General features: G+C 43.7%; 1 protein-coding gene and 1 pseudogene across 3 annotated transcripts; one reads left to right on the top strand and one right to left on the bottom strand.

Annotated features, from left to right (window-relative positions):
* Positions 1-1,565: 1,565 nt before the first annotated feature.
* Positions 1,566-9,454, bottom strand: LOC100400416 (3 beta-hydroxysteroid dehydrogenase/Delta 5-->4-isomerase type 1-like). Of its 2 annotated transcripts, none has more exons than XM_017975059.4 (4): positions 9,412-9,454; positions 9,053-9,283; positions 4,900-5,121; positions 1,566-2,783 (listed from the first exon to the last, which is right to left on the bottom strand). In XM_017975059.4, exons 2-4 carry the CDS (start codon positions 9,192-9,194, stop codon positions 1,972-1,974), a joined length of 1,176 nt encoding a protein of 391 aa, XP_017830548.2. In that variant the 5' UTR covers positions 9,195-9,283; positions 9,412-9,454; the 3' UTR covers positions 1,566-1,971. The 2 variants fall into 2 exon arrangements, with proteins under 2 accessions (XP_017830548.2, XP_017830549.2); XM_017975060.4 differs by having other exon boundaries at positions 4,900-5,064.
* A 2,966-nt stretch (positions 9,455-12,420) lies between these two features.
* Positions 12,421-16,101, top strand: LOC100404791 (heterogeneous nuclear ribonucleoproteins A2/B1 pseudogene; annotated as a pseudogene). The gene is made up of 2 exons (XR_013520605.1): positions 12,421-12,435; positions 14,474-16,101. The product of XR_013520605.1 is annotated as a heterogeneous nuclear ribonucleoproteins A2/B1 pseudogene (transcript).
* The last annotated feature ends 11,754 nt before the right edge of the window (positions 16,102-27,855 follow it).

The following is a 27,855-nucleotide window of genomic DNA, read 5'->3' as shown; positions in this document are numbered from 1 at the left end:
CCTGGCTCACCCCTGCTTTGGCTAAATAATGAGGTTATGCTTATGAGGAAAGCCGTGCTGCAAATGGCTTTAGCTACTCAGACAGCACAAGGCGGGGCCTGTGCCATCACACAAACTAAATGTCGCGTGTATATTCCAGACGAATCAAAGGAAACAATGCAACTTATGACCGATATGAAAACCCAGATAACCAAGCTGTCAGATCCATACCCTCACGGATGGATCCTGGGGAAGACGGTGGTGGGAACTACTGCTTATAATAGGAATAATAATAACCATTTGTGTTTTGTCCTGTTTTTGCTTACAATGTTGTTATGGTGTGTGCTTGAACATAAGTCAATGTGCAACTCAAAGGGCCAGGGTGATGACTGCCCAGGGAATTGCTCTAATTGAGGAGCCAGTAATGTTGACTCAGTTTCCAGGTTTGGTTTCCTTTTGTTGCTCTAAATCTGGCCTAGGTCCCTATATATTTTCTTCTCTCTCTCTCTCTCTCTGGTTTCCTTTCCTTTTCCCTTCTTCCACAGCCCCTCCATTTTTTTTGTAATTTTCATGGGACAAGACTTCCTAGGAATAAGCCTTCCTAGCAATGTCGGACATAACCTCCCAGGAATGAGCCTTCTTAGTGATTGTGAGACCTGAACTTCTAGGAATGAACCATCCTAGCCACAAGAAACCAGCAGAAAAGGAAGAAAAAGTAATCTGAGGCCAGGAATGCATATTTTTTTCAAAATGTTAAAAGGTTTTAAAGAAAAAAGGGGAAAAATGTGAAAAAAATTAAATTTTGGGACCCCAAATTCATTGAGCCAAAGGAAAAAGTCAGGCTGGGAACTGGGTCATACAAAACCGCCTCCCCTTTTGGTTCCTAAATAATGTGACTACAAGATGAAAGGTTACACGCCTCCCCCGTGTTTTGCCCGCAGGAATTTCCTGGTGAGCTGTTAAAACTTCACCATGGCCATGCAAATTGATAGCTTATCATTATAGGTACAGTCACCCCAGACACAAATGCATATCTGATGTTCCCCACCCCATTTGTCTGTGTTATCTTATGTAAAATTCAGATTCCCTGCATTTTTCCTCTGCCCCCATTGTTTATGTCATCTTATGTAAAAAAAGGCAGGTTCACTGGGCCAAAAACATGAATGACTATTTTTCCCTGTCACCCCCTTACATAAAAACTGTGTGCTTCTCAATAACCCTCTCTTTCCCCTTTGAACTGGAGCCCTCAATTCATCTTTAAAGAAAGGAAGGCATAGCCCTGTCTCCTGGGCACATCTTCAAATAAATCACCTAAAATTATTGAGACATCTCTTGTCATTTTCCTTAATTGACAGGTTTCTAATGAGTGTTAAATGAAGCAATATATGACATATGTAGGTCATTTCATACATACTTGGAGTGTCGTAGAGCTTACTGAGTCTTCATTCGCCCTTCCTGACCCTCCTACTACTCTGCCCCCGCCCGCAAACCCAGTTTCATGCTACTTTCTAAGTTGGAGATGGTGATACTTGGAAATGAATGGAAAAGGAAGAAAGTATGTATTAACAGAAACCATGCCTCCCTTCAGGTTAAGCATTAAAATATTTATTGCTCTTTTCATTGAACTGTGTGAAAAAAATAGGAGTTTAAGGAGAAAAGAAATGCTCTGTCATTTAAGAGGGGAAATGGAGCTCTAATAGTCAAAAGAGATCCTCAAGTTAAAAGAGACCCCAAATTGTTCAGAATCAGCCACTGAGATTTGGAAAAAGCAAATCACATGTTTCCTCTGGTTTATGAGTAGGACAAAAAGCTTTCAGTTGGGCCACTGATTGCACAGGTTTTGATGACACGAGGAAGACAATTTGGTCATTGTGCGAAAGGAGCAGCAGGACCTGGGCGTGTGCTCCTGTCACTTTCTGTATGAAGCCAGGAGGAAGGAGCTTGATGACATCTCCTAACGATACCCACATGGGCATCTCCGTCATCCTTACATCACTGAGTCTTGGGCTTCAGCGTCTCCTTGTGCCGATCCACAAGGGAACCAACCCACTCCACGGTTTTCTGCCTGGCTTCCTCCCAGCTGTAGAGCGGCTTATATGCCAGATCTCGCTGAGCCTTCTTGTAAGAGAAGGTGAACGTGCTATTTGACAGTGTCACTGTGTGACGGTTGAAGGGGGGTCGATAGGTGTAAATTGGGCTGAGCAGGAAGCTCACTACTTCCAGCAGGAAACCAATCCAGTACATCAGGAATAGAGGAAGGCTCCAACTGGAATTAAGGTAGAGGCCAAACTCTTTGCTCAGGGTATAATTAAGGCCATCATAGCTTTGGTGAGGTGTGTCATCTGAGATGTAATAGAACTGTCCTCGGACACTTGGGGCCTTCCTGGGGTCCCGCAGGGCCCTCAAGGCCAGAATGTGGGCCCAGGCCACGTTGCCAACATACACTGGGTTGACTGTGGAGAACTTACCGACACTTGGCAGGACCCCCATGTTGTGGAGGGCTTCATTTACTGTGGCAGAAAGGAATGGGCCTCCTTCCCCATAGATGTACATGGGTCTTAAGGCACAAGTGTACAAGGTGCCACCGTTTTTCAGAGTCCACCCATTAGCCGCCAGCACAGCCTTCTCAGCAAGCTGTTTGCTGTTTGGATAGGGAGCAGACCACATGTTTTCCAGAGGCTGATCTTCATGACCGTTCTGGATGACTTCCTTGTAGGAGTTGGGCCCGGCCACCTCTAGGGTACTGGTGTAGATGAAGACTGGCACACTAGCGTGGACACAGGCTTCCAACAGGAGCTGGGTACCTACCCACGAAGAGCAAGCTGTCAGGGTCAGGAAATACCCCTAAGGTTTTGCAACCACATGCACAGATCTGTGTGCCCCATTCCCCACACCCAAGTGCAGTGGTTATAACAGACTTAGGCTGCATTCTCCTTTGGCTCTAAGATTGGGTCATGATACAGCCATAGGAAAAACACAAAAATAAAAAGCAACTGACCTTTGGGGTTTCATGGACCTATGTTTGTGTGTGGGGTGTGTGTGTGTGTGTGTGTGTGTGCGTGTGTGTGTAATTTTGGAGAAGGACCTAGGCTAATCACTTTCTATTTTGCCATGTAAGGATATCGAAACATTATGGTTTGTCACTGATACAATTAAAGACAGATCATTTAAAATCTAAAAAATCAGGAGGCTATTCTCTGAGAAAATGAACAGTGCCAGTCAGTCCTTAGGCAAAAAAGGACAGTGGAAGAACTTGCATTACACACACAAATTCACAGTTGAATATAGGCAATATACACTCTTAGATATACATGCAATTGCTGGTATTTTTATCATTTTGAGTGAACTAATAAAACTTTGTCACAAGGACCATCCCTGGCGTCTTTGAGCAAACAGTGGGTTATAGGGAGATGCTGGAAACCTGCACCCTTTTTCCTGATTGTGTGTTCCCTGGGAAAGCTGCTTCCAATTCTGGCTGACTCTGTTTACCCACTTATGTAAAGTAGGAGTGATAAACCTTCCTTTAAGCCCTGCCCTGGCATTTCCTGTGGAGCCTGCTGGAAGACTGGGGAGGGAGTGTGCCCTCTGCTGGTAACACCTGCACTGGGAGGACCGTCCAGCATCCCCAGAGCTGTGTGGAAGCGAAGCTCATGGAGGTATCCAGAGCGCCTTCCTTTGAAGAAAGACAAAATCCTAGGCAAAGGATCCCTTGCATTTACCTATTTTTGTGTTCTTAGCCACTTTTAACGTCTATGCAATTTGAGTTTCAGCCTCATGAAATGACCATCATTGTGAAGTATTTTCTAAGCCTGGAGTGATAATGGTTTTAGGAAACAGATGCCCCTGACACTTCCCCTGTCATTTCTTATCTTCTGTTTTGGGAGCTGTGGAGAGTAAAATATTAAAACAAAAAATTGTTAGCCCACTCGTTGAACGGTAGCGGTACTTACGGGTATGGCTAAGTAGAAACTGGGAAGGGCATTTTGTTTGTCTGTTTGTCTGTTTGTTTTCTTGAGATGGTGCTGGAGACTCAAGGGCAATTAGTTGCTTTAGAAAAGGAGTTTAAGTAGACTGAATGTGGAGGGGAGGGCCAGGCATTAGGTTGGGGTGCTGCGGTGCTGAAGAGACTGGGTTCTGGGAATCAGAGGGTGAGACTACATGGCAAGATTCCTTTTTTAAAAAGGTGTCTGAATTTAAGGTTGTCGGAAAGACACAATTCGGGAAGACCACCAAGCATTTAAGGGACGAGGGTGGAGTGAGGTTCACTTTGGGTGCCTGGCTGGAAACGGCTCTGTAATGCAGGCCTGTGGTGAGCTGGAGAGATCCTATTCTGTGTCCTGGGAAACTCTTACTGTTCAGAAAATACTGTGGGAAGGTGTGTGCTGGGTGACTCTGTCCTGACAGACCTCTGTGAACCAGCTGTGCCAGCTCTCCCGGGAGGACTTCATCTTTCAGATGGGCAGGAGGGCTCTGAATGTTCTCATCAGCCTGCACAGCAGGTTCAAAATGATGACTGTGGCAGCACCTGGAAGGTCTGATTCTGGCCCAGGGAGCCGAGGGGTGGCTGGATATCAGGTGTCTGAAGTCAGATATTATTGACTTTTGATTGGAGCTGCAGTAGAAAGAGCTTCCACAGCCTTTGGAGTCACACAGCAGTGAGTTTAAAGTCTGACTCTCCTACTTACTTCCTTACCTGTGGGGCCTTGGACAAGTTACTTGCTGGCTCCCACCCCTAGTTTTCTCATTTAAAAAACTGAGGATAGCAGCCTTGAACTCCCCGACTTGAGGTCAGCATGATCAGCAAAGGCACTTGGCTCAGAGCTCAGAAGGTGTCAGCGGAGGGACTTCTCTTCCCTTCCTTGTCCTTCCTTCTGATCCTATTTCCCCACTTTGCTCCATCTCCTCCCCAGGCTACGGTACCTTTCACGTTGACATTCATGATGGACTCTCTGTGAATGACACCAAAGACATCAACGATAGAGGCTGTGTGGATGACAACCGTGACATCCTGGCAGGCTGTCTTCAGACATGACTCATCCAGAATGTCTCCTTCCAGCATCGTCAGCTTGGTCTTCTTCTGGAGCTCTGCGTGAACACCGGTCAGGTCAATGGAAGGATTTCTGGATCTGGCTGGGAAGTTTTCTGGTAAGGCGATGTTACATAGGTGTTCAAGGATGGTAAGAGTGGGGTGTTAGAATGGAGGGTGTACATTTCATAAAAGAAATAAGTACAGAAATAAGCATGGGTAGCAGTTTACTGGGAAAGAGAAAGCATCTGTTTATACCCTATCTTATTCCAGAAAAGCAATCTGAACAGTGAGCTGTCAGATGTGCCTGGAATATACGCATTCCTAGAGTCATGCAAGAGTCACCAATTTTTTTATGGAGAATAGAGTGATTGTGGAGAGTTGGGTACAAAAGGAAGAGTTTGAAGTAAATCCTGTAGGTAATGAGGAATCATTGAAAATAATGATTCCTCATTACCTACAGGATTTACTTCAAACTCTTCCTCTTATGTCAAAGAAACCCCTTATTTATATTGGAATAAGTAGAGAAACAGGCCAGGCACAGTGGCTCATGCCTGTAATTACAGCACTTTGGGACTCTGAGATGGTGAATCACTTGAGTTCTGGAGATCAAGGCCAGGCTGTAAAACATGGCAAAACCCTGTCTTTACTAAAATTAAAAAAATTAGCTAGGCGTGATGGCACATTCCTAAACTCACAGCTAATCACAAACCTGAGGTAGGAGGATGGATGGAGTCTGGGAGGCAGAGGTTGCAGTGAATTGAGATCATGCCACTGCACTCCAGCCTCGGTGGCAGAGAAAGACACTGTCTCAAAATAATAGTAATAATCATCAAAAAGAAACAGAAGCAGAGTTGTGGCATAGGATGTTTGCCTTGGCATGAGGCTATAAAATGGACTGGTATAGGGGATAGAAGAGAAAACAAAATGATCAAGAGATTAACCAGAATGTCGGTGCCAAAGTTTTCACGAGGACCGTAACCAGGATCCAGCAGTGGAAGCGGAGAAGGGGAGAGATACATCGTGTTTGAATTTCATACCTCACCTTGAATGTCCTGGTACCTAATGGATCTGGGCTGAGAGGAAAAGAAGACAAAATCACCCCTACAGTTTCCTGTTTGGACAACTGGGAGGAGAGTGGGGCCCTTACTTAGGAATTGCGGATGGGCTTCAATCATGAATTTCATTGAAAAACTCTTGTCAGATATCATCAAAAGCAGACAGCAATGCTGAAAATGAGTCAGCCACCAGTGAACCAACATCCAGCTGTCTAGCGTCTAGCCAAGGGCAGAGGGTACAGCGCCGATACCTTCAGGCTCCTCTGAAACCCACAGAAACTGAGGCTGCCAGTAAAGCGGTCACCTGGAGTTAGCCCACGCCGTGAACACCGTGCTACATGGAGCCCAGATAAATACTCTGCACTCATCCATGCTTTGTAATCTGCACGCGGCTCACAGCTGGCTTATTTCCTTTCACAGCCATCTCGGGAGGTAGGCATTCTGAGTCCCACTGTATCGATGAGGGAACTGAGGCTCAGAGACTTGAAGCACAGATCCGAGGTCAGGCTTCTTGTGAAGGCTCAAACCTGCTCACCCCACCGCAAGCTTTGTAGTCTGTGCCCCAGGTGCAGGACTAGCTATTTAGAATCAACTTTTCTGAGAAAGATTAAGAATAAATCAGTGTAACTGAAATTGGCAGCAAAGGACAAACAACAGTGAGAGCAAAATTCAGAACGAAAAATTCAAGGCTGAAGAAATTCCTTCATGGGGTACAGGCGGGACCATTTGCTCTCCCGATGGCTCTGCCGTTGTTTTGTCTACTCCCAGCCCCTTCCATTGTCAGGAAACTCCAGGAAGGCCCTGCAGTGGGGGAGGCAGGGAAGAGGCTGCTGGGGAGGAGGTGGGTGACAGCCTGAGAGTGGAATTTTCTCTGGTTGCATTTCCACCTCTGCCCTTCCTGCTCCCTTCCTCTGCTTCTCCTGTGCTGCTACTTCAGACAGACTGGCTCAAAGGAATGGCTATGTCAAAGCAGAAGAGCCCAAAGCAGAGAGAAAAGGACTCTTCCCCAGTGAGTCTGCGGGGATCTAGAGGGACCAGGAAAGGGGACTTCGTTGACGGAGCCAGAGCTCCCTCCTTCTCCTGTGGACTCAGCAAGTGTTTTATGTAGACTAAACGCAGTCACTTATATGGTGTGAGTTGAGCTAGAGGGGTCTAGAGAAGCTGCTAGACAAAGTACTGTTTAAGAGCGCAGATGCGGCACTAGACTGCCTGGGTTCAAATCCAGCTTTGCCTTAATCTAACTGTGGGAGCTTAGACAAGTTGATTAACCTCTCTGTGCCTGTCTTCTCATCTGTAAAAAAGGATAATAATGTTTCTGATCTCATAGAGTTGTTATGAGGAGTCATGAGTCAGCATAGTGCCCGGCACAGAAAGAACACTGGAAGGATTCTGTTTTATCTTCGTACAGACCCCTGCCCATCCATTATGCCCCCTGCATTTCACCATAGGAGAACTGTTCCTCTAGGCTGGGCATTCCTTTTTCCTGACATCAGATGTTAGATTGCAAATATTGCTGAGACATAAGGATCACGAACATTTAATATTGGTCGTGTGTTAATATTTGTTTATCAAAGACACCATTAAAACAGAGGGTGGAGGAAATCAAAAGAGGTCAGAGAAGAGTGAAAGAAGAGTAGAGTGTTGCGTGTGGTCCCAGAGTGCTGTCAAGGCAGGGGGTCGGGGGGCTGTGTGGGCAGGGCTGGACCTTCTAGGCAGCCAGAACCCACATCCCCCAATCCCCTGGGTTGGGAGGAGCACAGGGAATTGGTCTGGGGCCCACAGAGAGGCAAAGGGAGTGACTGAAGACCCACTCTGCCAAGGATCAGCCCCGGAGACAAGTGATGAAGCCTCTGGCTGAAGCTCTGGTCTGAGTCCTGCTACACATCCATCAGCTCGTCTCGGCGAGTCACCTTATGTTTCTGGACCTTGATGGGTTTATTGTCCAGTTGCATGTGACCTTTTTTCTACCTTCTTCACAGGGTTATTTGCCCAAGGAGTTACTACAGCAAATTCTGCAGTCAATTTCCTTGGGGTGTTCAGCCACAGAGACAAATGGTTAGAAAAATAAGGCGAGAAATATAAATGCGCATGTCTTGTCTCCTACTGCTTCTTACTCTGTCTCTGTTCTGTGCTGTGCACTTGTGCATGCTCTCTCTCTCTCACTGATGCTCTCTCACTCTCTCTCTCTCTCTCACTGATGCTCTCTCACTCTCTCTCTCTCTCACTGATGCTCTCTCACTCTCTCTCTCTCTCACTGATGCTCTCTCACTCTCTCTCTCTCTCACTGATGCTCTCTCACTCTCTCTCTCACTGATGCTCTCTCACTCTCTCTCACTGATGCTCTCTCACTCTCTCTCTCTCTCACTGATGCTCTCTCACTCTCTCTCTCACTGATGCTCTCTCTCACACGATCTTTCTCATTCATTGTCTGTCTTTCTGATTCTCTCTCTCTCTCTGACTTTCTTCCCCCCTCGTTTTCTTTTTCTTTCTGACACACACATATTTACACACACATCTGTACCCTCACTTCCTTTTATTTTGCCATCACTAAAGATGCTAAGGAACTATCAAATGAAACAAAGCCTGGGGCACTCTGCAGAGACAGGGACCCCCTGGTGAGGTCTCCAGGTAAACAGTGTCCTTTGTGAATATTGCACAGCAATTGCCAAGACAAAAAGCTTCAGAACGTAAAAGAGTTGTAGACAAAAAAGAACTGATGTGGGATTTTCTAGGAGAGAAGAAAAGAGGCCTGGAGGCTGAGGTGGCTGCTGCTCAAGTTCCGGGGCAGGGCCAGAATCCAGTCTCTGGACACCCCGTCCAGTATCCTTCACACTGTCCCATTTAATACGATTTCCTTTCTGATGACTTTGGATGTGGAATTGGCTTTCATTTGGCTACGACTTTCCATAACTTGTTAGACAAAGTCCACGTCCCCACACCCAGGCAGAGTTTAAGATGGACCACACACCCATGAGCCAAGTTTACTTACTAGAAAATTCCTCCCTCGACTCCGGTCTGAAGGTCTTGTCCAAGGCCCTGATCTCCTTCAGCTCCTTCTCCTCCACCAAGAGGCGGACGATCCTCCGACCCAGAAACCCTCCTGCTCCTGTCACAAGGCAGCTCCAGCCCATCGTGGAAAATTCAAGGTAGCAGGAGACGCTCCCCAGGAAACAGAAGATGCCGGGGAGCAGATCTGATTCTAGGGTGACCCTGAAGAAAGCTAAAAACAGAGGCAAAATGGTTATATACTCAGACAGATCACTTATTTTCCTCCACCCATTTTTTTGCAAAAATTCCATGACCTGACTACTGCCAGGAGTAGTTGAAAGGAAAGAAAAAAGCTCTAACCGTGGGTTAGCCTGGATGGAGGAGTCGGGGTCCTCGTTGCCTCATCCCTGGAGGCAGCACCGGAGCTTTATGCTCTGTGGCTTCTGGCTCAGCCCTTATCACCTTGAACTCCTGCCATATACTGATTGCTCCCTCCTCCTCCAGGATCCCTTTTCACAGAATAGTGACCTTTAGGTTCTATCTCTAATTCTTCCCAGGAACAGGAAGAGAAATCCAATCTTAAGGCCGATAAAGAGCCTTGGGTTTAGCCTTAACAGAACATTGATCAGTCGGCACCAGCTGTCTGGGGTCGGCAATCTGTGAATTTAACCAAACTGGGAGAAATCTCCAAGTGAAATGTAAATTTTGTCCTTGTATAGTAAATCCACCCAGATGGAAATCCACGTTAGCCCATTCACTCCCCTCTCAGAGTGCCATTTGAAATGTGGCTGCTGTCTTGCAAAGTTTAGAAATTTACGATGGTGACAGCTCCAGTCACTAAGTTTTATGTCAGGTGACTCTTTTCCACCGGTATATCCAAAGCCTCAATTGCAGTTTTCCCCTGGAGAGCTCCGGGTTCCCGGTGGAAGAACCTCACTGAATAAAAGGTATCTAGTGATAACTTAATTACCTGGCCTGTACTACAAGTGTGGGGATTTGTGACTGTGTGCCCCAATGAGTCCTATCAAAATAGCAAGTTTCTGAATGGAAGATTCCATGAATGCTTCTGAAACCCACGCCCGTCTGCCCAAACATCACTGCCATAAAATCCTCAAGACACTTTTCTCTATTTAAAAAAATCCAGATGTGATTTACATGCATGGTAAGGCCCGTATCTTAAGCGTTCACTGTACACGTAAGTGTGCAGTGTCAGTGAAGCTTGACAGTGATGTATGTCAACCTAAGTACCACCCCAAGGAAGATATAAGCCATTTCCTTCAGTCCAGGACATTTTTCTGCCTGTTCTTAGTTAATTTCTTACCCTTTCCCCATTTACCTGGTAGACAGTTTCAGATTTTTATTCCCACAGAATTCCCATCTTATTTCTATGTTTTCCTACTTTTTTCTTCTAAGATCTTTGTGGTTCTGGATATATATTTAAATATAAAATCACTCTGAACTAAACTTTTGTTCATAAAGTACGGAAGAATTGACCCTCGATTGGCTCTCTTGTTTTTCATCTTTCTGCTTTGTGATTTTCATTATTTTTATTATTGGCTGACATTTATTAACTTTGGGTTCATTTTACTCTTGTTTTTCAGGTTCTTATGATAAAAGCGTGGATAAGTGACTTTTCCTTTGCTCATTTCCACCGTAGGCATTTACAGTTGTAAAGTTTTCTCTAAACAACATGTGAGCTGTAGCCAGCATTTTGATGCACTGGGTTATCAGCATCTAGTTAATGGCGTTTTGATTTTCTTTTGTGAGATTTTTTCTTTGATCCAAGTGTTATTCGGAAGCATGTTGCTTGTTTTCTAAAATTGGGGGTTTTCTAGATGTCTTATTGTTATGGATTTCCAATTAAATACTATTATGCCCAGAGCATTTGCCATGTATGATTTTGATTTTGGATATATATTGAGACTTGTTATATGGTGCAGCGTATGGTCTAAGTTGGTGAAAATGCCGTAAACACTCGAAAACAATGCTTTCTGCAGTTGTTGGAAGTAATACTCTACAGATGATTTGCTTTGAAACCCCACTCTGGATCTTGCCCTCCTTCCGTGTTGCAGACATTCAACTACTACCTGGGACCTGACTAGCAACACTTCAAACCCACTTGCCTAGAAGAGGTTGGCCCTGTGCTTCAAGATGTAGCAGCTTGTTCTCTGAAGCTCTCAGAACTAGCTACAAGTGCTGGGTCTTGCTGAGACCACGCAGGTGCATCACACACCTTTGCCTGCTGTAGCAGATGCTGGAGTGCACCTTACAGACCCCCCATCACCTTCAGGATGGGGCCGGACATTCCCTCAGCTGTTGAGAGTTCTGGAGGCTAATAGATTTCAGCCAGTGTCTCTCAGCGTCTCTGAGTGGAAGCGATAACTGTAAGCTTCCTTTAAACCAATAGATATCTTATTTTCTTTAGGAAAGTGAGAAATAAGACAAAGAGCAAGGCTGGTGGGGGCCATACTACCAACTTTCTGTTTTTAAACTGCTTTACTGAGGTATTATTGACGTATCATAACATTCCCCTGTTTTAAGTGGACAGTTCAATTATTCTTAGTAAAATTTTAGATTTGTGTGGCCATCACCACAATCTCGTTTGGGAACATTTCCATCTTTCCTAAGGAATTCCTCATGCTCCTCGGTTGCCATCCCTTATTCCCAAACCCCCAGCTAGCTCAAGGCAGGCCCTAATTGACTTTCTGACTCCAAAGATTTGATTCTCTGGACACCATATAAATGAAATTATGCAATATGTGGTTTTTTGTGTCTGTCTTCTTTCACTTGGCTTAATACACTCCCGCGGTTCATGGATGTGGTAGCACATATCAAGATTTCATGCCTTTAAGGCGCCAAATTCCATTAAATTGTACGGATGGCTCCCGTTAATTTATTCATTTATTAGTTGATAGATATTTAATGTGTTTCCAGTTTTTGTTGTTTTGTTTTGTTTCGTTTTGTTCCTCTGAGATGGAGCCTTGCTCTGTCACCAGGCTGGAATGCAATGGTGCAAACTCAGCTCACTGCAACCTCTGCCTCTTAGGTTCAAGCGATTCTCCTGCCTCAGCCTCCCGAGTAGCTGGGCCTACAGGTGCACAACACCATGGCTGGCTAATTTTTGTATTTTTAGTAGAGACAGGGTTTCACCATGTTGGCCAGGATGGTCTCGATCTCTTGACCTCGTAATCTGCCCACCTCAGCCTCCCAAAGTGCATTATGGGTAAAGCTGCTATGAATATTCATATTCATGTGGCGTGTAGACATACATTTTTATCTCTTTGGGGTAGACAGATAGGAGTGAAACTGCTAGGTCATATGGTAAATGTGTCTTTAATGTTTTAAGAAGCTGCTGAAATGTTTCTGAACATGGCTGCATGTCCCGTGAGCCATGCATGAGTATTTCAGTTTCCCCACAGCATTGTGTTTTCACTTCCTCAGTTGTTACTGTCTGTCTTTTTTATGGTAGCATTCTCGTGGGTAAGAAACGGTGTCTCACTGTGGTTTTGATTTGCATTTCCCTGCTGACTGATGAGGCTGACCATCTTTTCACGTGATTGGTCATTTCCTTTTTGGTGAAATGGCTGTTCAAATATCTTGCCCACTTTAAAATCGGGTTATTTACCTTTTTGTTGTGTGTGCATTTTACATTCTGGATACAAGTCCTTTCTCAAATCTGTGATTTAATTTTTTCCTCCAGTCTGTGGCTTATCCTTTCACTTTCTTATTGGTGTTGATAGCTTTTTAAATGCAAACATTTTTAGTTTTGATCCTGTCTCATTTTCAACTCCTTTCCTTCTACCAGGAAAACGTAAGCTTTTGCCTAATCCAATGTCACGGATATGTTAATCTGTTTTCTTTAAGACGTGTATAGTTTAGCCCTTACATTTAGGCCTATAATCCATTTTGAGGGAATTTTTGCTTATGTGTGAGTTAATGGCCTAAATTCATATGATCAATTGATTTTGCGAAAGGCAAATTCAATGGGAAAGTTGTTTATACATATGACACGGAGACAACGAAATTGTCCACATGCTCAGGGAAGGTCCGCATGCTGTGTAAAGTCATGCCCATCTGAGTTACCACCTATTGGCGTCAGAGTTTGTGAAGAATTTCTCAATATGATAATCATGGATTAAATAATATGCTGTGTTAGGAAAACTCACAAAGATTACTGGTCAGCAAAAGAACAGATGGCATGATTTCCCCATCCTCCTGTCTTATGCTGAGGCATAAATTATCAAAAGATTGCTGGGCTCGCAATGTGCGTCTTAATTCCAGTGTAGGAACACTATTCTCCTTTATTATAATTTCTTATCCTGTAAGCACAAGGACACATCCTTATCAATGGAGGAACACAGGCTGTTGGTGTGAAACAGTCTGATTTAGGTGCCAGCTGCTCACAACATTGGGAAAATCAACTTCCCAGCACGTAGAGACCTTGGGACTTGTGCGAAGAGTTTCCTTTTTCTTGGGGGAGAAAGCCACCCATTGTACAGGAAGCTATAGTAGACACAATCGCTCATGCTGGGAAAAGGAAAATCTCCCTTCTTGGCCAGCTTATTAAATTCCTGCGTTACTTTAGGATAATTACACCCCTATGCTCGTCCTAGAGAGGTCAATTTGTACATGAAAAGTATAGAATAGATTTTAAAAACACAGGATTAGATGAAATAGCTAAGGTAAGAATACGCATGGATAAAAGAAAAAGTTTCTGGATTGAATCCTGGAATAGAAATAACAGCATTTAGAGGTTGAACAGAGGAGGAAGGGCCAGCTAAAGATACTGAGTAGGAGTTGGTGACAGGAGGAAAATTACTAGGGGATGGCATTGTAAAAGTCACCTGGAGAAAGTGTTTCAAGAAGAGTGTGGTCCCCTATGTTGGGTGCATCAAATCCAATAGGAAGAAAATTGGCCTTTGGTTTTGGCAACATCCTCAGTAATTTGGTAAGAGCAATTTCCTTGAACATTTGGGTTGAAAGCTCAACTGGAAAGTACAGCACACAATTCATCTGTGTGTTGAGGAGAAGAAGGAAGAAGTGAAGGGAGTGACCAGTAATAAAATACCTGTTGTGACCGGGCGTGGTGGCTCACGCCTGTAATCCCAGAACTTTGGGAGGCCGAGGCGGGCGGATCACGAGGTCAAGAGATCGAGACCATCCTGGTCAACATGGTGAAACCGTGTCTATTAAAAATACAAAAAGGAAGCTGGGCATGGTGGCGCGTGCCTGTAATCCCAGCTACCCGGGAGGCTGAGGCAGGAGAATTGCCTGAACCCAGGAGGCGGAGGTTGCGGTGAGCCGAGATCGCGCCATTGCACCCCAGCCTGGGCAACAAGAGAGAAACTCCGTCTCAAAACAAAAACAAAAACAAAAACAAAAAAACCTGTTGTTTCTCGAGCAGCGGCAGTTCTCACTACAGCGCCAGGACGAGTCAGTTCGTGTTGGTCCGCGGAGATCTCTCTCCTCTCGCTCGGCTGCGGGAAATCGGGCTGAAGCCACCGAGTCCGCGTCGGAGAGAGAAAAGGAACCGTCCCATAAGCTCTTTATTGGTGGCTTAAGCTTTGAAACCACAGAAGGAGGTTTGAGGAACTACTACGAACAATGGGGAAAGCTTACAGATTGTGTGGTAATGAGGGATCCAGCCAAAGATCGAGAGGATCTGGTTCTGTGACTTTCTCCTCCACGGCTGAGGTTGATGCTCAGGGCTGCAAGGCCTCATTCCATTGATGGGAGAGTCCTTGAACCAAAACGTGCTGTAGCAGGAGAGGAATCTGGAAAACCGGGGGCTCATGTAACTGTGAAGAAGCTGTTTGTTGGTGGAATTAAGATACTGAGGAACGTCACCTTAGAGATGACTTTGAGGAGTATGGAAAGATCGATACCATTGAAATAATTACTGATAGGCAGTCTGGAAAGAAGAGAGGCTTTGGCTTGGTTACTTTGATGACCATGATCCTGCGGATAAAATCGTGTTGCGGAAATACCACAGCATCAGTGGTCCTAATGCAGAAGGAAGAAAGGCTCTGTCTAGACAAGAAATGCAGGAACTTCAAAGTTCTAGGAGTGGAAGAGGAGGCAGCTTTGGCTTTCGGGATTCTCGTAGCGGTGGAGGAAATTTCGGACCAGGACCAGGAAGTAACTTTAGAGGAGGAGCTGATGGATATGGCAGTGGACGTGGATTTGGGGATGGCTACAGTGGGTATGGAGGAGGACCCGGAGGTGGCAATTTTGGAGGTAGCCCTGGTTATGGAGGAGGCAGAGGAGGATATGGTGGTGGGGGACCTGGATATGGCAACCAGGGTGGGGGCTACAGAGGTGGTTATGACAACTATGGAGGAGGAAATTATGGCAGCGGAAATTACAATGATTTTGGAAATTATAACCAGCAACCTCCTAACTACGGTCCAATGAAAAGTGGAAACTTTGGTGGCAGCAGGGACATGGGGGGACCATATGGTGGAGGAAACTATGGTCCAGGAGGCAGTGGAGGAAGGGGGGGTTATGGTGGGAGGAGCCGATATTGAGCTTCTTCCTCTTTGCCATGGGCTTCACTGTGTAAAAATAGGAAAGGATGAGAACCCAGAGGTAACAGAACAGCTTCAGGTTATTGAAATAACAATGTTAAGGAAACTCTCATCTCAGTCATGCATAAATATGCAGTGATATGGCAGAAGACACCAGAGCAGATGCAGAGAGCCATTTTGTGAATGGATTGGATTATTTGATAACATTACCTTACTGTGGAGGAAGCATTGTAAAAAAAAATGCCTTTGAGACAGTTTCTTAGCTTTTTAATTGTTGTTTCTTTCTAGTGGTCTTTGTAAGAGTGTAGAAGCACTCCTTCTTTGATAATGTTAAATTTGTAAGTTTCAGGTGACATGTGAAACCTTTTTAAAGATTTTTCTCAAGGTTTTGAAAAGCTATTAGCCAGGATCATGGTGTAATAAGACATAACGTTTTTCCTTTAAAAAAATTTAAGTGCGTGTTTAGAGTTAAGAAGCTGTTGTACATTTATGATTTAATAAAATAATTCTAAAGGAAAAAAAATACCTGCTCATCAAGAAGTTGTGCCATGAAGATCTCAGTAAAAAGATGTTACGGCCAGTGGAGTCAAGAGTTTCTTTTTGTTGTGTTGTCTTAAGCTGGACTCTTCCCTTTATTGATCCGTAGCACCCCGTACAGAGTGATCTTCAAACATTGTTGAGCGACTAAATAATGTCTGTGTCTCATACATCTTTTTATTACCATAAGAATGTGCACAACATGTGACACATAATAGAAACTTAATAAACGTTTATGGAATAAATGAGTGGAAGGATGAGTGAGCAATCGAGGACTCTAGAATGTTTTTGTGCTTTTGAAACTTAGTGCTTATGAACTAATACATAAAAGGAAATAGAAAAGAACAGTGACCACAAAAATGAGCATACTGGAAAGTTTCTCATACTAATGACGGGTTGGGACCACTGCCCAGGCCAGAGATGTTTGCCGAGGAGAAGCAATTTTCTTCCCATTCAGAGGATGGATGTGAGTAGGTTCCCAATTGTTTGAAGTATATTTGAAAAGCTGGTTGTCAGAAGTAAGGAAGAATGGGTCATTACCCCCACTGTACACCGGGAGCTAGGTCCAGAGCTTTTGGGTTATATGAGCTCCGTTTGGCTGTCTTTCCCAGCAAGGCCTTCAGTTTGAGGAAGAAGGCTTTAGCAAAATCTCTTTCCCATCCCTTACGAATAACTCTGCCAAGTATCTTGGGAGGGAGGTCACATAGATGCCATTCAATCAGGGGCTCCAGAGGCTGACAACGATGGTATGGTAGCCAGCCTCCGAGGTGGCAATGATCATCTCTACCTCCTGCTATTCATACCTTTGATTTGTTCTTTCTGCTTAGTCTTAATCTGGCTATGCAGGCTCTTGTTGGATTTCATATGAATTTTAGGAATACACCTAACCAAAGAGGCAAAAGACCTCTACAAGGAAGACGACAGAACACCGCTGAAAAAAATCATAGATGAAGCAAACAAATGGAAACACTTCCCATGCTCATGAATGGCTAGAATCAATGCTGTGAGAGTGACCGTAGTGCCAAAAGCGATCTACAAATTCAGTGCAATTCTCATCAGAATAACACCATTATTCTTCACGGAACTAGAAAAAATATTATATAATATTATAATACTATTTTCGTAAAATAGTATAATATTATGTTTTTTGTGTGCCAGTTTTGTTGAGGGCTTTAGTCATAAAGGGATGTTGGATTTTGTCAGATGCTTTTTCTGCATGGATTGAGATGATCATGTGATGTTTTCTTTTTAATTCTGTTTATGTGATATATCACATTTATTGACTTGTGTATGTTAAACCATCCCTGCATCCTGGTATGAAACCCACCTGATCATGGTGATTATATTTTGGATATTCTGTTAGATTCAGTTGGCTAATATGTTGTTAAGGATTTTCGCATCTATATTCACCAGAGATATTGGTCTTTAGTTTTCTTTTTTTGTGATGTCCTTTCCTGGTTTTGGTATTAGGGTGATACTGGCTTCATAGAATGGTTTAGGGAGAATTCTTTCTTTCTCAATCTTGTGAAATAGTGTCAATAGGATTGGTACCAATTCCTCTTTAAATGCCTGGTGGAATTCAGTTGTGAATCCACCTAGTCCTGGACTTTTTTGTTGTTGGTGGTAATTTTTAAAATTACCTTTTCATTCTCACTGCTTATTATTGGTCTGTTCAGCGTTTCAAATTCTTCCTGATTTAAGCTAGGAGAGTTGTATCTTTCCAGGAATTTATCCATCTCTTCTAGGTTTCTTAGTCTATGCACATAAAACTGTTCATAGTAACCTTGAATAATCTTTTGTATTTCCATGGTGTTGGTTGTAATACCTCCCATTTTGTTTCTGATTAAACTTATTTAGCTTTCTTCTCTTCTTGGCTAATCTTGCCAGTGGTCTTTCAATTTTATTTATCTATTTAAAGACCCACCTTTTTGTTTTACTTTTGTTTTTTGGTTGTTTGTTTCAATTTTATTTAGTTCTGCTCTGATCTTGGTTTTTTTCTTTCTTCTGCTGGGGTTGGGTTTGGTTTGTTGCTGTTTCTCTAGTACCTTAGGTGTGATCTTAGATTGCCTATTTGTGGTCTTTCAGAATTTTTGATGTAGGCGTTTAAGGTCTGCCTCATGAACTTTCTTCTTAGCACTGCCTTTGCTGTATCCCAGAGATTTTGATATGCTGTGTCTCTATTATCATTCAGTTTGAAGAATTTTAAAATTTTTTATCTTGATTTCATTTTCGACCCAATAATCAATCAAGAGCAGTTTATTTAATTTTCATGCAATTGCATGGCTTTGAAGGTTCCTTTTGAAATTGATTTTCAATTTGAGTCCACTGTACTCTGAGAGTGTATTTGATATAATCTGAATCTTCTTAAATGTATTGAGATTTGTTTTGTGGCCTATCATATGGTCTGTCTTGGAGAAAGTTCCATGAACTGATGAATAGAATGTACATTCTGCAGTTGTCAGGTAGAAGGCTCTGTAAATATACATGAAGTCCATTTGTTATGGGGTATAGTTTAAATATATTGTTTCTTTGTTGACTTTTGTTCTGTTGACCTGTCTAGTTCTGTTAGTGGAGTACTGAAGTCCCCCACTATTAATATGTTACTGCCTATCTCATTTCTTAGGTCTAGTAGTAATTGTTTTATAAGTTTTGGAGCTCCAGTGTTGGGTGCATGTACATTTTGGATTGTGATATTTTTCTGTTGGACAAGGCCTTTTATCATTATATAATGACCCTATTTGTTTTTTTTTTAACTGCTGTTGCTTTACAATTTGTTTCATCTGATATAAGAATAGCTACTTTTGCTCACTTTTGGTGTCCATTTGTATGGAATGTCTTTTTCCATTCCTTTACCTTAAGTTTATAAATGTCCTTATGTGTTAGGTGAGTCTCTTGAAGGAACCATTTGGTTGGTGAATTCTTACCCATTCTGCAATTTTGTATCTTTTAAGTTAAGCCTTTATGCCACTTATATTCAACATTAGTATTGAGATTTGAGGTACTATTCCATTCATTGTGCTATTTGTTGCTTGTATACCTTGGGTTTTTTTTTTTAATTGTATTTTTGTTTTGTAGGTCCTGTGAGATTTATGCTTTAAAGAGGTTCTGTTTTGATGTGTTTTCAGATTTGTTTCAAGATTTAGACCTTCTTTTACCATTTCTTGCAGTGGTAGCTTGGTAGTGGTGAATTCTCTCGACATTTATTTGTCCGAAAAAGATTGTATCTTTCTTTCATTATGAAGCTTAGTTTTGCTGGATACAAAATTCTTGGCTGATAATTTTTTTGTTAAAGGAGGCTAATGATAGGGCCCCAATCCCTTCTGCTGATAAGTCTCTGTTAATCTGATAGGCTTTCCTTTATGGATTTTGCCTATAAGGAAAAAAGCGCTTGCCCTTTTGCCTGACAGCTTTAAGATTCTTTCATTTGTCCTGATTTTAGATAACCTAATGACAATGTGCCTAGGCAATGATCTTTTTACAATGAATTTCCCAGGTGTTCTTTGAGTTTCTTGTAGTTGGATGTCTAGGTCTCTAGCAAGGCCAGGAAAACTTTCCTTGATTATTCCTCCAAATATGTTTTCCAAACTTTTAGATTTCTCTTCTTCCTCAGGAATGCCAATTATTCTTAGTTTGGTCATTTAACATAATCACCAGCTTCTTGGAGGCTTTGTTCATTTTTAAAATTTTTCTTTTTTTTTTGTCTTTATTGGATAGGGTTAATTCTAAAACCTTGTCTTTGAACTCTGAAGTTCTTTCTTCTGCTTGTTCAATTCTATTGCTAAGACTTCCCAGTATAGTTTGCATTTCTCTGTGTCCTTTATTTTCCAAAGTTGTGATTGTTTTTATTTATGCTGTATATTTCACAGGAGACTTTCCCCCTCGTATCTTGTATCATTTCTTAATTTCCCTAAATTGGACTTCACGTTTCTCTGGTGCCTCCTTGATTTGCTTAATAATCAACCTTCTGAATTCTTTTTCAGGTAAATCAGGAATTTCTTCTTGGTTCAGATCCATTGCTAGTGAGCTGGTTTGATTTTTTTTTTTGGTGGGGGGTGTTTAAAAACCTTGTTTTGTCATATTACTGGGATTGTTATTCTGGTTCCTTTTCATTTGGGTAGGCATGTCAGAGGGAAGATCTGGGACTCAAGGCTGCTGTTCAGATTCTCTGTCACATATAGCCTTCCCTTGATGTATATTCTCCCCCTTTTCCTAGGGATGTGGCTTCCTGAAAGCTGAACCACAGTGACTGTTATTTCTCTTCTGGGTATAGTTATCCAGCAGGGCTACTAGGCTCTGGGCTAGTACTGGGGGTTGTCTGCACAGAGTCTTGTGACAGATCTCTCAGCTGTGGATACCAGCACCTGCTCTGGTAGAGTTGGCAGGGGAGTGAAATCGACTTTGTGAGAGTTCTTAGTTTTGGTTGATTAAATGCACTATTTTTGTGCCAGTTGGCCTCTAGACAAGAGGTGGGATTTTTAAGAGAGCACCAGCTGTGGTAGTATAGGGAGGATCAGGCAGTGGGCAGGGCCCTAGAACTCCTAAGAAAATATGCCGCTCAGCCACCAGGTGCATAGGGAAGGACCATCAGGAGGGGGCAGGGTTAGGCATGTCTGAGCTCAGACTCTCCATGGGTGGGCTTGCTGCAGCTGCTGGGCTATAGGGCTGTGGTTCAGTGGTGGTCAATGGAGTTATGTTCCCAGGAAGATTATGCTGTGTCATGCAGGTTGTCAGGGAAGTGGGGGAAATCCAGCAGTCACAGGCCTCACCCAGCTCCCTCCCACACATCCAAAAAGTTGGTCTCACTCCCATCATTCCTCTCCTGCAACATCACTGAGTGTGTTTCCAGGCAGTGTGCCAGCAGGACTGAGAACTTGCACCAGGTTACAAGCCTCCCAGCTGAGCAAGTAAGCAGGGCTCTCATGCCTTCCTGCCTGTCGGGTCTGCACACTAGATTCACACCCTCCTTTGAGTTTATTTGGTTAGAATTGCTACAAAGGTCAGCTGAAGGTTCCTTCTCTCTACGTTCTTCTCCCGGTTCCTTGGCAGCTCTCCCCAGGGACCCTTGTGAGACAAGTCAGAAATGGCTCCTTTGAGGACCCAGAGAGTCCACAGGGCTTTTCCCACTGCTCCCTCTACACCTGTATTTTGCTTGACTCTCTAAATGGACTCAGCTCCAGGTAAGATCAAATCCTTATCCCGTGATCCAGACCTTCAGGCTCCTTGGTGAGGGTATATATTTGGAAACGGATGATTACCCTTTTCTCACTTTCCTGCCTTGGGCGTTCAGAGTATTTGGGCTGTCTTCCAAGTTCTGCAGGAGCAATCTACTTCCTTCAGAGAGTCTGCGGATTCTCTCAGCTTTCCTGGTATATTCTTTCAGTCGTTCTGAAGCAAAAGTTCACCATGTGAGTCTCCACACACTGCTTTGTCCATCCAAGTGGGAGGAGCAATTTAGTCCTGCCTCCTGTCAGCCGTTTTCCCTCCTCTCTGGACATTTATTTTAAGGAATAATCAGTTATGATCAGATCAAGAGGTAATGTGGGACATCTCCTTGCACACAGAAAGCTCTACATAGAAGCTCTAATATATTAATTGAGCCTTTTACTATGTATCAAGAGCTTTACATATGTTATCTCATTTAATTTTTAAAATGGACTTTATTTTCTATAATAGTTTTTACTTCACAACAAAACTGAGGGAAAGTAGAGAGATCTCACATGTTCCGTACCCCCACACATCCATAGCCTCCCCCACTATCAACATCCTGTACCGCAATGGTCCATATGGTACAACCAGTTGATCTGCATTGACACATCTTTGTCACTCAAAGCCTACAGTTTACTCTTGGCCTTGCGCATTCTCTGAGTCTTGACAAATGTATAATGACATGTAACCACCATTATAGTATCATCTTCCCTAAACATCCTCTGTCCTCTGCCTATTCATCCATCTGTGCACCTGAAATTAACAGCCATTGATCTTTTCATCATCTCCAAGGTTTAGCCTTTTCCAAATGCCATATATTTGGAATCACAGTGCATGTAGTCTGTTCATATTGGCTTCTTGCATTTAGGTTTCATACATTTAAGTTTCCTTCATGTCGTCTTATGGCTTGATAGCTTTCTTCTTGTCTTTAAGCACTGAATAATATTCCATTATCTGGATATACCACAGCTTATTTATCCATTCACCTACTGAGGGACAATTTGGCTGCTTCCAAGTTTTGACAATCATGAGTGAAATTACTATAAAAATCTAACCTAAAAGTAGGCTATGGTGTGGAAATCGGTTTCCAATTTATTTGTGTAAATGCAACGGAGCATGATTGCTGGATCATATGGTAAGAATATACTTAGTTTTATAAGAAGCTGCCAAACTGCCGTGCAAAGTGTCTGTACCATTTCGCATCCCACCAGCAATGGATGAGCACTCCCGATGCTCCACATTCTTGCCAGTACAAAGTGTCTGTACCATTTTGCATCCCATCAGCAATGGATGAGCACTCCCGATGCTCCACATTCTTGCCAGTGCAAAGTGTCTGTACCATTTCGCATCCCACCAGAATGGATGAGCACTCCCGATGCTCCACATTCTTGCCAGTACAAAGTGTCTGTACCATTTTGCACCCCACCAGCAATGGATGAGCACTCCCGATGCTCCACATTCTTGCCAGTACAAAGTGTCTGTACCATTTTGCACCCCACCAGCAATGGATGAGCACTCCCGATGCTCCACATTCTTGCCAGTACAAAGTGTCTGTACCATTTCGCATCCCACCAGCAATGGATGAGCACTCCCGATGCTCCACATTCTTGCCAGTACAAAGTGTCTGTACCATTTTGCACCCCACCAGCAATGGATGAGCACTCCCGATGCTCCACATTCTTGCCAGTACAAAGTGTCTGTACCATTTTGCACCCCACCAGCAATGGATGAGCACTCCCGATGCTCCACATTCTTGCCAGTACAAAGTGTCTGTACCATTTTGCACCCCACCAGCAATGGATGAGCACTCCCGATGCTCCACATTCTTGCCAGTACAAAGTGTCTGTACCATTTTGCACCCCACCAGCAATGGATGAGCACTCCCGATGCTCCACATTCTTGCCAGTACAAAGTGTCTGTACCATTTTGCATCCCACCAGCAATGGATGAGCACTCCCGATGCTCCACATTCTTGCCAGCATTTGGTGTTGTCAGTGTTATGGATTTTGCCATTCTAATGGGTGTGCAGTGGTATCTCATTTTTGTTTTAGTTTGAAATTCTCTAATGACATATGATGTTGAGTATCTTTTCGTGTGCTTTTTTTTTTTTTGAAATCTGTGTATCTTCTTTGGCGGATGATGTCTGTTTAGGTCTTTTACCTGTCTTTTCATATGCTTTTTTTTTGGTAATCAATATATCTTCTTTGGCTAGGTGTCTGTTCAGGTCTTTTGACTATCTTTATATTAGATTGCATTCCAAATGTAAGACATTTTTAGGAGTTAAGAGATTGCATCTGAGATTTCACATGCATCTCTTCAGTTTACTGTGATCATTCCTTTATTCATGTTTCTGAGCAATAGACAACAGTCTTTTGTTATTATCCTGATAACATTCTTGCTCATTTCCCTTATAATTTTGGATCTAGCCCTCTGAACCCAGACACAACTTAAAAAATTACACACATGTATCCGGGAACATAGCTGTCACCAGGTGGATGTATACAAAGAGCTTCTACGTTCTCTTATAAAGTAAGCTGTTGTCATTGTCTGTGTATCACATTACCTTAACACCATATGCTCATGTGATTTGCTTCATTCTTACCACAAACCAATCTGTAATGTCTCCCACACGTCCTCGGCTGATGATTTCAGGGTTGAAGAGACGACCTTAGGCAGACAGTTAATGCCTGCACTGAAGTCCCTGTAATAAAAGAAACTTGGGGAAATTTTGCAATGTGACCACTAGTTAGCATGAAAGCACGAAAAAAAGTTAATTTACGAGACTGTGATTGAGTGTTTGGAGGGGTGGATGTTATCCTGCTTTTTTTTTTTTTTTTTTTTGAGACGGAGTTTCACTCTTTTCACCCAGGCTGGAGTGCAATGGCGCGATCTCGGCTCACTGCAACCTCCGCCTCCTGGGTTCAGGCAATTCTCCTGCCTCAGCCTCCTGAGTAGCTGGGATTACAGGCACGTGCCACCATGCCCAGCTAATTTTTTGTATTTTGAGTAGAGATGGGGTTTCACTATGTTGACCAGGATGGTCTCGATCTCTTGACCTCGTGATGTACCCGCCTCGGCCTCCCAAAGTGCTGGGATTACAGGCTTGAGCCACCGCGCCTGGCCCCTGCTTTTGTTTTCTCTAATTTCAAGTCTTATCTTGAAGGCTTTACTTGTTTACAAAATCAGAAGAACAATTTAGTACTGAGATGTTCTTACCTTTTTCTGATGTGAGCAGAACCATGAGACCATAGTTATCAACTTAACACAAATGGAACGAGGCTGAAAAAATGGCATCTGACAAAAAGTTCACTTAAAGAAGTAAAATTCCAGAGAGCCAAGTTCCAGAAAGGGCACCAGGTCCCACTGCCTGTGAGGCTGATTCCTGACGGAGGACAAGGGTACGAGGACTGAGGTACAGGCCAGAGAAGAGCCAAGTCTGTCTAAGCTGGTCATATGCTGTGGGAAGTGGCTGGTGGGACAGCTCTCTCATGAGTCTGCTCACTGTCTGAGGCCATGTTCTTGGGGACCCCTGGGTAAGATTTCTTAGACTTAAATCTCTGCCCTTTGTTTAGCTCTTTAGTCCTGTATTGAGAAAGCCTCCATCTAAATACTAAAACTATCCAATATGACCAAAATAAAGGTATCTTTTTTCTCATTTACTGTAGAAGAACTGGACGAGTTAATATTAATTTGTTTAGAGTCCCTGCATCTCTTATCCAAAACTCTCTTTCTGCTATTTTTCTGGGAGGTCAGTGTATTGCACAGAATAACATTAGTCAGTGGGCCATAAAATCCTGTAACATCCTGGGTCACGACAATGAATATTTTAGGCTTTCATTTGTTCCTCTGTTCTGTCTTGCTCTGGCCTTGGCTGTGTGACTCGAAATAAAAAATATTCCCAAAGTCCATTGCAGCAGCGCACGAGTTAGGGCATATCAAGATCACCCTTGTCCCACATTCCTTCTTGGTCTTGTGAAACTGTATGGTCTGAATGTGTTCCCCCCAAATTCATATGTTGAAACTTAATTGCCAATGCGATAGTATTTAGAGGTGGGGTCATTAGGAAGTGATTAACATATGAGAATAGGGCCCTCATGAATGGGATTAGTGACCTTAAAAAAGGGCTCGAGGAAACTAGGTGGCCCCTTCCATTTCTCCACCAAGTGAGGACACCGTGTCCATCTCCCGCAGAGGCGGCAGCAACAAGAAACCATCTTGGAAGGAGACACACTGAGCTCTCACCAGACTTCCCAGCCTCTGGAACATGAGAAGTTAGTTTCTGTTGTTTATAAATTATCTGATCTCGTATATTTTGTTATACTAGCACAAACAGACTAAATTCCATTTTTAACAAGTCACATGTTGCCATGCAAATCAGGGTGTGGAAGGTCATCTTCAAGGCCCATGCTCCTCTAGGCCTCCTGTCCCACAATGCAACTGTGACTTCTGTGTCAGGCAGGCAGTCACCCCAGACACGTGCTTTCTTAGTATTTCCCCAAGCCTTTAGCACAAGCACGCCATCCTTGCTGCCAGACTGAAGACCCCTCCTTGACCTCATATTATCAGCCCACCAATGCAGCAGCCAATTTGACACGTAAATAAAAAGTTAAGGCCGAAAACCAGGATCATGGTCAATTTCCCTTTTCTTTTTATCAACTCATTAACAATTATATCTAATTTAGCTTTCTGAGCCCCTTTTCAATGACCACAATTCTCCAAAGTATCTGTTGCTCTTCCAAGTATTCTAACAACATCTGCTTTTCTTTCTTTTCATTTGGTTTGTCTGTGCTGCATTGTTTAATAGATAGTATGATCTTTGTTGGGGCTTATTTTATAAGTATAGCTCTTCTGTCCAGGGTGCAAAGCTCCACAGTTATTTCATAGAGATAAAAGAATATGCAAAATATTATAATCCAAGGGCTATTTCAGTCATTTCTGATCTGCCCTTTTAAGATCTTTTGTTCTGAGAAGAATCAAAGGGACTTCTTTGCGTCATACACTTCGTGAACTTATTTTTTTTAAAGGAACTGCTGATTTGAAAGTTTGGGTATTCACTTCTGAATTCTGGGTTCTGAACTGCAGTTGTAGGCAAGCAGGTTGTGTGAGCAAACTTCATTTTCCCTTTCTAAATATGTGGGTGGTACATGCCCTATACCTATATTTAGGTTAAGCAAGTAAGCCGTAAAGGTTATGACCAGGGCAACTGCTGTGGGAATGCTTTTTCTTTTGGTGTTTCCCATGCTAATATTCCCTTGGCCCAGCCCTTGGCTCTGTGGGTTAATCTGGACAAAAGTGGACCTGCACTGTGGCATGGGTTCATGCAGGGAAGTGTCCAGTCAAGGACTGACAGAAGGCTTTTTAGATCTGTTGGCTTGCGTAGTGACCCGTTCTGCTGGGTTCCATCCTAGCTCACTGTTTTCCTCCTCTGACTACTATAATTCTCCAGATCTGTTGATAGAGTTTGATCCAGCTTTGTCTTCCTGGATTAATTTATTTAATAAATATTTATGGCGCTGTCTATGACATTGGGCATGATTCCAGGCTCTTGGGAACGTGTCAGGGAGCAAGACAGTCTAAGGTCCCTGTGTGGGCACAGATGAACAATAAAGTAGACAACTGATAAGTTAGTTGCAGGCTGTGGTAACAGGAAGGGAGAAACCGGGTGATGTGATGAGTGAAGCAGAGTGCACTCGGGGAGGATGGTCGGGGACGTCTCACCTCATCAGGGCAGTGACATTTCAGCAGAGATCTACCTGTCAATAGTCAACCATGAGAAGATGAGGAACACCGTTTTATGGAAAGGGATTGATAAATGTGGAGATCCGGAGGTGGCTTGTTTTGCTTGTTTATGGAATAGAAGGGAGGCCAGTCTGGCTGCGGCCTTTGAGTAAAGGGAGAGTGATGAGGAAATGGGTTGGAAGGATGAGCAGATCGTGGGGGCCCCGGGAGAGCCGGAGATCAGTTTAGAGTGGAGCAGATCGTGGGGGCCCCGGGAGAGCTGGAGATCAGTTTAGAGTGGAGCAGATCGTGGGGGGCCCGGGAGAGCCGGGGATCAGTTTAGAGTGGAGCAGATCATGGGGACCCGGGAGAGCCGGAGATCAGTTTAGAGTGGAGCAGATCGTGGGGGGCCCAGGAGAGCCGGAGATCAGTTTAGAGTGGAGCAGATCGTGGGGGGCCCGGGAGAGCCAGGGATCAGTTTAGAGTGGAGCAGATCGTGGGGGGCCCAGGAGAGCCAGAGATCAGTTTAGAGTGGAGCAGATCGTGGGGGACCCGGGAGAGCCGGAGATCAGTTTAGAGTGGAGCAGATCTTGGGGGCCCCGGGAGAGCCGGAGATCAGTTTAGAGTGGAGAAGATTGTGGGGAGCCCGGGAGAGCCGGAGATCAGTTTAGAGTGGAGCAGATCGTGGGGGGCCTGGGAGAGCCGGGGATCAGTTTAGAGTGGAGCAGATCGTGGGGGGCCCGGGAGAGCCGGAGATCAGTTTAGAGTGGAGCAGATCGTGGGGGGCCCAGGATAGCTGGGGATCAGTTTAGAGTGG

This window comes from Callithrix jacchus, chromosome 7, assembly GCF_049354715.1.
Source record: "Callithrix jacchus isolate 240 chromosome 7, calJac240_pri, whole genome shotgun sequence".
Taxonomy (NCBI): domain Eukaryota; kingdom Metazoa; phylum Chordata; class Mammalia; order Primates; family Cebidae; genus Callithrix; species Callithrix jacchus.
The sequence above is the reverse complement of the archived record's forward strand: the minus strand, read 5'-3'. Positions and strand labels throughout refer to the sequence as shown.